Source organism: Nelumbo nucifera, chromosome 5, assembly GCF_055504915.1.
Source record: "Nelumbo nucifera cultivar China Antique chromosome 5, China Antique-T2T, whole genome shotgun sequence".
Lineage (NCBI taxonomy): Eukaryota > Viridiplantae > Streptophyta > Magnoliopsida > Proteales > Nelumbonaceae > Nelumbo > Nelumbo nucifera.
This window is the reverse complement of record NC_142653.1, coordinates 54,327,248-54,340,069: the sequence shown is the minus strand read 5'-3', so window position 1 is coordinate 54,340,069 and position 12,822 is coordinate 54,327,248. Positions and strand designations below refer to the sequence as shown.

The 12,822-nt window shown below is 43.6% G+C and overlaps 1 protein-coding gene and 1 long non-coding RNA gene across 5 annotated transcripts in view; one reads left to right on the top strand and one right to left on the bottom strand.

Moving 5' to 3' along the window:
* The window catches only part of LOC104596758 (transportin-1-like), a 114,974-nt gene extending 113,775 nt beyond the window's left edge, over positions 1–1,199 (bottom strand). For all 4 annotated transcript variants that reach the window (XR_735094.3, XR_735093.3, XR_016076153.1 and 1 more), the window contains exon 1: positions 847–1,199. Coding sequence is in view for 1 of the 4 variants with exons in the window: in XM_010258037.3 (XP_010256339.1) it covers positions 847–1,023 (177 nt within the window). In the remaining 3 variants the exon portion in view is untranslated. The remainder of the gene's footprint in view (positions 1–846) is intronic.
* A 9,125-nt stretch (positions 1,200–10,324) lies between these two features.
* Positions 10,325–12,045, top strand: LOC104596757 (uncharacterized). The gene is made up of 2 exons (XR_735092.2): positions 10,325–10,965; positions 11,443–12,045. It is a non-coding gene; the product is annotated as an uncharacterized LOC104596757 (long non-coding RNA).
* The last annotated feature ends 777 nt before the right edge of the window (positions 12,046–12,822 follow it).

Genomic DNA, 12,822 nt, shown 5'->3' with positions numbered 1-12,822 from the left:
GTTTAGATAAAATATGTCATACAACTTCAAGAGAAAAACCATTATTGTCAAATAGAGCATGTTACAATCCAAGACCATAGGAAATATGTGTAAGATATAAAGTAAATTAATACTGCAAGAGTAAAACATCACAAAGATGATACAGAAAAAGAATGAGAAGATATGGAGAATCGAGAACCAAGCTTAAGTTGACATCAAATTGCGACAGAGTTAACTTCAGTATCACGAATGTGCACGGGAAAAGCAAAATATTTCCATAAGTAATGAGATGATAGTTCTACTTGAAAACATCCTAAACCCCCTCAGTTAGCAAAACACGCAGAGCGGCAAGGTGAAGGATGACCTACACATAAAAGGATTGCATACCATTACACAGTAAGGTATAGCGTCAACTGAGGGCAACATTTCCGATAAGTTACCCATCACCCCCCCCCCCCCATTAATATGTCCTCCGTTTCTTACTTTTAATTCCAAATTTAACTTGAATCTGGAATTTACTAAAACAAACAGTACACTTAAGTCAGAAGACCTAGAAGCAAATGTCAGGGTGCAATTAAAGAAAGCCTGACATTATGAGCAACAACCACTATAATCCAATAGAAGGCATTCCTATTATCAGTCCTAGATCCCAATTCACTAACAAAACTCATCCAATCAACTAATAGCTACCCCCAATTCTCAGTTTCATCAACAAAACACAACACCCAAAGCATAACCCTACAAAAAAACTCGAGCAAAAATGAAATAGAATAAACTTGCATGTAATGCCAATCAAACAAGCAGAACTACAATACAAACAAAATAAAGCCCAATCTTTTTCGGTTATGATCAAATAACCGAAAGTACCTCCGCACGGGCAAAGATGAAGGCAAGATACTTATTGAAATCGGGGTGCTGACTGTATTGCTGGAGCTGCAACCAAATCTGGGGGCGATCAGGGGAAGGAGAAATTTGCTGTTCGAGTAAGTGGCAGATCTCTCTGAGACCTTCTTCGGCGGGCTGCCACTGAGCAGAGGCCGCCATGTTTAGGAGGTTTGCAGCTTTAGTTATCGGAGGTTTCAGAAGGAGACCTGCAGGCGAGGAAGTAAGGAATCTAGAGAGAGAGAGAGAGAGAGAGAGAGAGAGAGAGGACTTCTTTTTTATTAGAGCGAAACAAGCCTAAAAGCCTAACAGAGCAAACGGTGGCGTCTGGATTGACCAGTATAAACCGGATGAGAATCACTATATGTCTTACTGACTGAATTGAATTGTGCACGTTTCTTTGCCCGTTTGGGGCTACTGAGTTCTGGCGTTGCACTGTAGGCCTTAGTGCCTAACATGAACTGAGCTGTGAGCTGAGAAATCGACTTTTCAGTAAGCTATTTTTTGTAATTTCTCTGAAGTGGCTCAAGCGCTCAATAAACAGAGGCCCTTCCAAATAGGCCCTCAATTTTTTTATAATCATGGTACATCCATCATTATAAGACAAATTTGTAACTGTTTAGGTATGTATAAAATATAAATATAAATAAGTACGGTGTAAAACCTTGTATTTTGTATTATTTTGCATGTATTTACATTATATTAACAGAAAAAGACAAATATGTAATTCTAATTGTAAAGGAAAGGATAGAGGGGTGTTAGTTTCACAATTGTTGGAACTTTTAGGCAAGATATGCTCGTTAAATGGAATCTAAGCATGAATTCAGGTATTTGTTACTTTGGGTTTTTAGTAAAGGGTAAAATACAAAAACATCTCTAAAGTTTCTAACAATCATAAAAATCTCCCTTACAATTTTATTTTAACAAAAACATCCCTTAAAGAACTCAACAAAAATCTCCTTTCCATTAATGATCCATATGGAAAGCATTAGACCCATACATTAATTTTTCAAATACCCGTTTTACCCTTTTGCAAATTAACATAAATACTCTTGTTTGAAAATTAACAAAAAATAATTTCCTTGCACAATATATCACATGTTCGTATTTTTTTTCTTAAACAATTTGAAAATAGTAAAACAACATTGCAGTGTTCTCCTTGAACCTTTAAAATGATACCAGACAACAGTCGAGGTTGTGACCACGTGCTTCATTATGACAACGCCACCAAAGAACTCATCAAAGAGGAGGTCAAGATGGCATATCTATGCCTGTGGAGCTCAGATCTCCTGCCCACAAGAACCCTGCCCACGTTTATCGCAGCCACACATGGAGAACATCTCACCCTCTGCATAGCATTATGCATGGGGAGGTGTTCCCAATTCACGGGGGGTGGTGTATTGTGGGTAGGGTTCTCGTGGGCAGATCCGGAGTCATGCTTGTGTTTGGATGGGAAAGGCGGAAACAATGTTTGCAGTTGAGAAGTCACATTTCTTCTCACTAATAAAACTATTAGTGTGGAGCATCCGACACTAATAAAACTATTCCCTCTCTCTCTCTCTATCTCTATCTATCTATCTATCTATCTCCCACTTCTTCTTTCTTCTAGATTATGCTTTTTTTGTCTATTTTCTTTCTTGTTTTAGATTTTTTGAGGCTTTTTTGTGCATTGCTAATGATGCTTCTCGATCCAAGGTAGTTCTTGAACCGAGGTTGCAGTCAGATAATCATGCCAATTGGGCGGAGCCGAGGTGGAAGGACGAAGCCGCACTCCAAGATCTGCAACCAAAGGCCCAAGGAGTTATTCCCGAGTAGATACTTCGACGCTCAAGTCAGTCGATGAAGGTGGGTGGTGGGGCCGAGTAGTTAGAGAATGGTGCTGGTCCGAGCATAGTAACATTATGCGGGTTCAGAGTTGTATCCCTTACCTTGAGCGGGAGGTACCTTTTTATAATCGAAGGTCCGTGTCCTAGTTAGATGAGGCTTCCGGGGTTGTTGGGATGAGGTTGTCCGTCGAGGTGACGTGATACTGACACGGCTGTGGTGATAAGGCGGCCACGGAGGTGCCAAGTGGCATTCGGGGCCATCTCAACCATAACCCAAACACCACTCCCCCAGTTCTGAAGTCGAGGAGTGTAGTGCTCGACCACGGTGTGGCGTGGTTGAGCTCTTCGGTCCTTGGCTGAAGAACTCAAGTTTGAAGTAGGTTGAGGGTGCCTTTGAGCGGAGGACCTTGGAATTGAATCGGTTTTTGGGCGGGCCAGCCGGTTCGGTGCTCATGTCATGTTGACAGAAGCGATGTTTCGTCTTCCCGAGGTTACACGCATACGAAGGTTAGTGGCGTCGTTTCGTCTTTCCCGAGCTGTCAAAGGGTTGTGTTTGATCCACGTTGTTGATCTTGCCTTGATCTGGATTATTGGGAGCCCTATAAAATGGGGGTGAAGAACATTCATACTTTTTCATTTGTGAAAGAAGTTGCACTTAGAGCTCAGCGAGAAGTAGTCTTTGGTGCTCGGTGTTTGCTTCAATTTCACGAATCTAATCCTTTCTTGGTAAGATGTCTTCCTCGTCTTCCCACTCTTCTTCCTCTGCTTCTGCCTCTTCCTCTTCCAATTCCTCTTTCATTTCCTATTTTGAGTCCGAGATAGGGTCTCTCACCGAGGCTGCCACGCTCGATGTTCTTGAGGCTAATGGCCAGGGGGCCAAGGCCGAGGACTTTCAGGGGATTTCTTTTGAAAGGGATTCCGAGGCCAAGGAGGCTAAGGCATGGCTATCAACCAAGAAGGTTGACCTTCCTTTGCAGGCTGGTCACCGATTTGGGACCATGTAGTGCTGTTTGTCACCCGGGGACATGGCTCAGATCCGGGCTTTATATTGCATTCTAGAAGGGTACGAAGTTAGGTGCCTAGGAACCGTTGAGAGGCCCACAGATGCTCAGTCGAGTGAGCTCTGTGTGTATGAGAAGAGCCTAGAATTCGGGCCGAGGTTCCCTCTGTATAAGGATCTTGTCAAAGTGTTCGAGTGGTACCGAGTACAGCCCGTTCAACTGATGCCAAACTCTTTTAGGTTCTTGATCAGTCTCATATCTTATTGCTTCATTCATGACATTGAGATTAGCCTAAGGGTGGCTCTTACTTCCTTTAACTGAAGCACCAACAACAGGGATACTATTACTTCTTGGCCCGACTGCGTATTAAGGTGTTGGTTGGGACCCCGTCCTCGGTGAAGCACTGGAAGGAGAAGTTCTTCTTTGTGCATTGTCCCGGAGGCTCGCCTCTGCCAGCCGAGCTCCAGAAGCTGAGGACGAAGGTAAAGTAACCTGAGCTAGCCTGGCTCACCGAGGAAGAAAGGGCAGCAATAGGAATGATCGGGGAAGTCAATGTAATGCATTACACATCCTTCTCGATGCTGATTTGTGTTGGGCTGATGAGTGAGGAGGCCGGTCCGTTTTGTCGCTTCGGTTCTATTGGTCTCTTTTTCGTTTACTTGGTGTTTGACTGGTACTGATATGTTGTTTATCACATGCAGGTGCTGAGATGGCAAGCCGTAAGGAAATTCTTCGTCGGATGAGGGTTGGGCAAGACAGGCGTAGCCAAACTGCTCAAGGGGCCCAGCCCTGATCTGAGGTGTTACAACCGAGGTTTGCAGAGAGGACTCCCCAGCAACAAAAGAGAGCACGACAGCAGGCCGAGGAAGAGGTCATGGTGGTCGACTCGAAGGAGGGCACCCAGGCCATTCACCCCCTTCCCCGTGAGGGAACATGCCAGAGGGTGGTAGACCACATCCATATGCTGCGGTGGAACGTCAGTACTGAGAACGAGCTTAGAACAGAGGGTGTGCCCAAGCAACTTCTCCGTGGCCTCTAGACGCAAGCCATGAGGTGGGAGGCAGTGGAGTCCAAGAGCAGCACCTCGGAGAGCGTGCTCATCCTTCAAGCTGTGTCGGTATGTCTTCGTTTGCACTTAGTTTTTTTTTTGTCGGTTAAAGTTGTTGTGTTGATACTTTGCTTCTTTTTACAGAATGCTTGCTCAGCAATCGCGGTAGTTGACCGTCTTCGGTCGGTGTGGCGCTTCTATGAGTCGAGCCACACCGAAGTTACGAACCTGAAGGCTCGGTTGGCCAAGCTCGAGGCGGCAGGTGCGTGGACGACCATGCTAGAAGCTAAAATTGTCGAGCTGAAGCGCGACATAGATGAGTAGTTTGAGACGGTCTGCAAGCTGAAAGCACGCACCAATGAGCTGAAGGAGGTGCGTGAGAGGCTATAGAAGGAGGCCGATGAGAGGGAGGCTCAGGCAAGGGAGGAGGCAATTGCTCAGTTCAAAGCCTCCTAGGAGTATCAGAATGAGATGGATGACTTTGCGGCATGGTCCTTCGAGATGAGGTTCAACCTTTGCCGAGACAAGGTTCTACGGCGATTCCCCGACACTATCGAGACCGTGCAAGGCTTGGGCCCTTATGATCCTGATATTCCAAATGAGGGCGACACCATTGATGTTGAAGTGCCCGAGGAGCCTGAGGAGGCCGTGGATCGCCCTGCCAAGGACTAAGGTGCCTGTCTACTGCTACTATTGCTAATATGATTTTTGTTTTGCTTCGTCGATGTTGTCCTTTTTTCCTTTTTTTGGTGATGTAAACAGATCGGTATGCTGAGCCTAAAACCCTGTACAAACTTTTAATTAATGGAAACGATGCTTTTTGGTTCTAAGCTTGTGTACTTTTGCTTCCTTTTTTTTATTTTGTTGAACCAAGTTGTAGGCCTTGGTCTTATCATGGCCGAGGTCGAGAGTGGTCGAGATCATTTGTCTTCGACTTTCTTGGTCGAAGTGTTTTCTAAGCTCTCATCTCTTGGGAGATGCTCAGTTAAAGGTCTTGGGGAGCTTTCGACGCTTTGTGGTCTAGTCGTTCTTTAGCTAGCTCTGATATGATGCTTCATCAGCAGGGTGTGCGGAGTTCGGTGACTGCCTTCTAGCCTTTGGAGGTGGGAGCATTCTTCCCCGCTTTGGGCTCTGCCGTCAACAGTTGAGTCAGCTGAATTGGTCGGCTATACGATGCTGGGCTAGCGTGTTGCTATACGTTGTAGGCTTATCGGTCGGCCGAGTCAATGTCTGGGCGTTCCAACCATTAAGAGTTCGACTGGACGATGTGTGATGCGCATCGTGCATCGTGCGATCTGTCGGGCGGTGTGTGTTGTGCGGTGCATGCAATGCGGGGTGTTGAACAACTAAGTGCAAAAGAAAGTTGTCTTTATTGATGTGGAGTCACTAGTAGTACATTCTTAGGTTCCCGATATTCCAACTCCTCGGTATGGGCCTTCCGTTGTTAGGGTTTTTGCGGTTGGGCACTTTCCTCGGCCCGAGCTGCTCCCTCCTCTGGTAGTCATCTTGCCTGAGATCACGGTGATGACCCCGACTAGGGGAGTCCGGGGTGGGGGTTTGGGTGCTGGTCGTTGTTCCTCTGCTTTCTCGTCCTTGTTGTCGATAAACTCACTGAGGTATTCGTGCCTGGCAGGTCCTCAATGTGGTGGGCAGATTGTAACAGTCATCGGTGTCGTGGCCGTAGTCTCGGTGGAATGCATAGTATTTGTTGCGGTTTCTCTTATTGCTCTCGAACTTCATCTTCTCGTGCCATCAGGCGTAGTTATGGTCACAAATTTGCGTCAAGATTTCAGACCGCGGTGTATTCAACGTCATGAAATTTCTGTAAGTCGGTGGCGGGGTCCTCGGTCTTCGGTTTGATTGACGATCCTATCTCTTGTCATCTCGGTCCGCCCTCTATGTCCTACGTTCCTCGGAATCCCTTCTCTTTTTGTTAGGCCATTCTTCATCATCTTTATGTTGTGCTTGTGATTCTTCTGAGTTGATGTATTTCTATGTGGTTCTTTAGCCCAGCTATGGTTTGAGGAGGATTCTTCGAGATCGAGAAGTTGAATGGAGAGGGGTGGAGGCTGTGCTGGATGGTGGTGACTGTCACTGATTGGTTCAAGGACCGGACCTGTAGAGCTCTGGTGTTGAATATGGCAAGATACTCCCTGAGAGACTCCTTTCCTTTGCCGCACTTGCATGAGGCTCACCGAAGTCTTCTAGTGTTTTCTACTGGCTGTGAACTGGGCCGGAAACTGGTTCTCTAGCTACTCCCAAGAAGAGATGGAGAGCGGAGGAAGGGAGGAGTACCATGTCAAGGCCACGCCCTTGAAAGTTGCCATGAAGGCTTTACACATCAAGCCTTCGAATGTGTCGTGCAGTATCATTTGGGCTTTGAAGGCTTCAAGATGGTGGCTAGGGTCTCCACTTCCATCATACCTCTCGAACTGTGGTGCTCACCAGCTGATCGGGGGGAGCTAGTCCACAATTTCTTGGGGGAATGGCGACTCCTTGGCAGGCTGGCTATTCGACTCCCCTGGTTGGATCATGGGAGGCATCACACTTCTTTGGGCTTGGCTACGCTCCAACTCGGTCAGGCGTTGTCGGAGTTCTCGAATCTCTATGTCTCTGTTGTCCAGGGCCACAATGTGCATGGCTCTTTCCTTCTTGGGCGGCGTTGGGTGAACCTTGACCGAATTTGACTCAACGGTGGAGACCGATTGATGTGGTGTCCGTTTGCCGAGCCTTTCTTTGGCAGGTACTTGGGTGGTCTGGTGCGTTTCGTTATGGTCGTCGTGTCTGCGGGACCAGGTTAAGGAGCTCAATCTTCTTGATGTCTATTGATTTTCTTGATCGGACCATGCCTTCCCCTTGTCCGACCGATGCTTTTTGGGGTCCTTAGGGTGAGGGTGCATCGTGGCAAGAGGGATGGTCTGTGTTGGTTGCGCCGCGAAGCCCAACGTCTGCAATATGGCCAAGATTTGGTCGACCTTCTGCTACATTACTTGAAACTGGGCAGAGTTGACCGCGGCTTGAGGCTGGGGTGGTTGAGATTCTCGTAGTGGAGGGTTACGGTGAGAGCGGGATCTCCAAGATGGAGATCGACATGTTAAACATTTCAAAGCTTTTCTTGGCATCTTTCTTGATTGTGTGGTGAGAGAAATTAGGAATGACTTATTGTGCAATTACCACAAGAAAGTGGGAAGCTGAGTTGGGCGGTAGCAGTTAAATAATCCTGCCAATTGGGCGGAACTGAGTTGCAAGGACGAAGCCGCACTCCAAGATCTACAACCAAGAAAGTGGTTAGAGGCCCGAGCAATTATCCCCGGGTAGATACTCCGACGCTCAAGTCAGTTGATAAAGGTGGGTGGTCGGGCCGAGCAGTTAGAGAACGGTGCTGATTCGAGCAGAGTAACAGTATGGGGGTTCAGAGTATGACCCCTTATCTTGAGCGGGAGGTACCTTTTTATAGCTGAAGGTCCGTGTCCTAGTCGGATGAAGCTTCCGGGTTGTCAGGATGAGGTTGTCCGCCGAGGTCTTCAGGATAAGACCTAATCCCCAGTGGAGTTGTCCCCATTCGTTCTCCTGTCTTGGTCGCGCTTATCCACATGATGTGGTGCCGATGTGGCTGAAGAGATAAGGTAGGACGCGAAGGTGGCGTGATGCTGACGCAACCGTGGTGATAAGGCGGCCACGAAGGTGCCACGTATAACTCGGGGCCAGCTCAACCATAACCCAAATAGTTAACACATGATGATTTTATTTTTTGAGTTTTTTTTTTTTATTTTTTTTTGTGGTGCCCACATGCAATGGTTGTTTCTCCTCTTTATTTTGGTTTTTAGATTTATAGTTTTCTCTGCAAAATCAGTTATAGTCGAATATTCGACATTTTAATCGAAATCGAATTTGGTTAGGATTTCTAAATATCCCCTGGATTTCGAATCGAATTTGAATCACTTATTAGGTAATCAGAATCGAATTCGAGGATGGCTTGTTTCGATTCGAATTTGCTCCATTTACAGGCCTCGTGCATATGTTTGTGAAAGTGCATCTCACTTAGACATGTACATCGTGCCAGTGTAAACCCATCAACTAGTGTAACAGACGTGGATGCCCAATATACATAGGTTAATCTAGATGCATCATTCCTATTAGATGGCCCGTTAGTTGAAGAATCATGTGAAGAAATGAAATGACGAAATTGATAATCTACTTCTTCGTATGTTTTATATGAGCAAAACACTAAACCACACTAGTTGACCAACAAGCTCCATTTGGCCCAGGTATCATATATACTTGGGTAATGATCAATGAACACTATATAATATTTCCTATCAGTCATTAATGATTGACCTATAATGAGAGAATATATATTATCAAGTACTAAATTAAAATAAAGTATCTAAAGCACAAAGTATCTATATATAATAAAGTATCCAAAACACAAAGTTCCTACGCACAATAAAGTCAAATACATCTCTATCCATTGCATAATATTAGGAGAATTACGGTTCAACCTAGCGCTAGAATTCATAGGCCCAAAGTACAGTTGGGGTAGATGCTAGCTCGAAATTGATGCCAATTCATGGGCAGGCATTTGTGCATGGGGTTGTGGTAATTGACATTTTGAAATGTTGTAGATCTGTAGTGGAAATCAAAATTCTATAGTGGGCATGTCCGTACTTTTCCGCATAATATTTATCAAAGCCAGAGAAAAACAAAGATCATAACCACCAACATGGATTATGTTGACCTACGCCTCCTCAATGGTAGTTTATTATTGTCAGCATATATTGCATCTGTAAGTTGTTGCCTATGCAACAACATCTCTTGTTGCTAATTCTCATTGCCAATATCAATCTCATCAATATATTCTTCATTTGTCTCAGACGGATGTTGAATTTTGAACTCTTCATCATTCTCAAACTCGTGAAGTAGGGTGTCTATGTCCTAGTTATCATGATAAAGTTGTGTATTGCCATGCAAACCACAACTATTAGTCGCTATGTTTTAAGTGGAAACATGACATACACTTTAGCATATGGAATCAAGCCTTCAACACACCGAAACTCCGCTTGATGACACTTCTCAATGAGGCATGGGCATTGCTAAAGTATTCTTCTTTGGTTATAAGCCGTCCTCCCCTCCAAAAATTGGACAATGGTACCGTGTATCACAAAATTGTGCCATATAACTAGTCATGTTGGGATATGCAGAATCAATAACATAATACTTACCTAAGAATGTGTATGGAACAATAATATTATTCTTTGCACAAAATCAAATAATACACGAAAAAATTGCAATGTATGCATACATCCCTATAGTAGATATGAGAAATTATATTTTGGATTATGTACGATTTTTGCAAATATGTGACAGTCATGTGCGGTCTCCTCCCATCCAATAACGACAAATGTAAATTGCATGTTGAAATTAAATATGATTATTACATTTTTGTATGCAAGGCCCTTTTCTATACCAGTATCGTGTCTACTATCGTGTCTACTTGTTAATAGGGACTCATGCAGATATGTATCCCATCAATAGCCCTTATTTAATTCTACCAAAAAAATAAGAAAAATTTACGGACCAAGCCACCGTAGAAAAATTTTGCCTATGGAAGCAATGTACGTAAATGAAAACAACCTAAGGCCATAATTTGAGATTAACAAATTTGAAGTCACTCTACGAGCCCACCTATGAAACATCCACGACAACATAATTCTAAGAAATACCCATATTGCCCCTGGGTAACGCCACCTCAACCTTAATGAGAAATTTCCAAAATGTACCTACGAAACTTGAACTACTCTCCCCCTTCCCTCTTTCCCCTGCGCAGTGCGCACTCTCTTCCCCACTGAACGGAGTAGCGTCCACAGCTTTGCACCAACGCTTTTGAATGGAACGAAAATATTCCCGCAAGGCTGACTTCCCTGGGTAATGCCACATCATATTATCCCTACGCACTGTGGCTTATTCCATTTTCTCTCTCGAGCTCTTCCCTCACTATCACGGCATATTCCTCAGTTGAAAGGAATAGATCGTTGTGGGTTGGCGGTAAGCCATAGATCTCCATCGGCGCACACCGGTGGTAAACATAGTCAAGCTGTGCACCTGCACTCACTCCCATTTTGTCTTTAGCTCTGAAAAATCGACTGAACTCCTTTATTGGGTATTCTTCTCCGGACCTGTAGTCAGACAAGGAGGCAAGAAGTGTGAACTTTTTTGAATCGCCATCGAGGTAATTTAAATGTTTGTAGATTACTTTTATTTTTTTTTTTCTGAAATCATTAAACATATCAGTTGGATTTGAATATTTGCTTTACCTTGGAATTTGGTGGTGGATTGTGGATTTGGTCATCAATGGAATGAGTTGCTTCTTGTTTGGCTAATGTACATTCTTTTGGTTCTATTGAAACATTGTTCTGGGATGCTAATGCCCTAGGCAAAAGAATGTGTATAACAGTTTAAAAAAATGTTTTATTGGATCATTTATAGTATATAATGCATTATTGATTGATTAAGGATATGGGTATTTTGTGATATACAAATGGTTTGTAAATTTATGCCGTTGAAGTATACAGCGGAAGTTGAATCTTGCATTTAAGGTCATTGTATCAGGTATATGATCTGCATGACACCGATCCAAAATGGAATGTGTGTGTGCACATTTTTTATAGTATGTATATTGGCAATTAACATCTTGTTTGTGTTACAGCCACGAGTTCTCAGTTAACAAGAGGTTGCTCCTCCTACAAACAGTTGAAGTATGATGTGAAGTATTGTAAATGCCGAAATATAGTTCATTGCTTAGAAGTTTAAAGCCTTAATGTTTGTATTGACATTTATTTAGTTGGAATGTGAACAAGGTAATCCACCAATTCCTAAGTAGTCAAACCGAAGTCAGATATAAGCAAGAATAGATGGTCGTCGCAACTTTTTTTATTGGGCAAATCTCACTGTAACTAAAGGTGAAGTAACTTCGCCAGTGAACAATGGCGGGAATATTGTTAAACACATTCATGAGTTAGAGAGAGGGGTGTCGGAGTGTCTCAGACAGATGAGGACCATGGTGGCACCTCAAAACCTACAATTACAAGGGATGAAGACAATTAGGTTTATAGTCATTTCTTGTGTTGTTGCATCCCTACTTTCATATATATTTAAGAACTATGAGTGATTTGTCTTGTTTGTAGAAGCTGAACCGTAATGCATATGTGACCCATGTAGACCCAATTATTCATGTTTTGGCTGAACTGAAATGTTGAACAAATATTGAGATTTTGATAGATACATGGGCAATGTATTTTGTTTTGTTTTATTCCTTTTTCTTATTGTATGAAACAGATATATAGGTAAAGATCCACTCACCAATTCTCAATGTTGTGAGATTTGGTGGTGGGTTAACAACTTCACTTGAATCCAAAAGCAAATTGTTTTGCAAATATTCTATAGTTGGAAGTTGTCTTTAGGTGGTGGGTAACCCATAACTATTATGCTTCATATTCTACTTTCTGAGATGTTTTATTGATGAAATCATCTTTATATGTTAATGCAAACCCTCCCATTCTATGGGATCCTTTGTCAGGGAGAATGGCAAATAGAAAGATTACAATAGAAGACTAAAGGGGTGTTCATCCATGTGTATGATTTCGTTTTTACGTTCTTGCTGATGTGGCAATTACGTTGTCAGAAAACAAAACTACACACATTGACAAACACCCCCTAATCCCTCTGGCGTATACTGGGGTGGTAGAAAATGTGAAAGCAGAGATCTACGCTAGGAAACCGGCAAATATTCTATGTGATGCATGTTGCTTCGGAAGAGACGGGGCCGATGATGACCCAGTAGTTGAGATAGTCACTGGTCATCCTCTTAAAATGGAGGCGCTGGTTCAAAAGTAACAACAGGCTCTCCGTGGTACGGTCAGTGAAGCTCATGTGCACCATGCTCTGTCCCCAGTAAAATGTATTATGTAAAACACAAAAAAAGTCATTTGATCATTCGTTCTCCAAAGTGATTTGTGAGCTACATCAAAATTTGATACAAACCCTAATTTCCAATCAGTTACAAACTTACAGTTGTCACCCTTCCGGC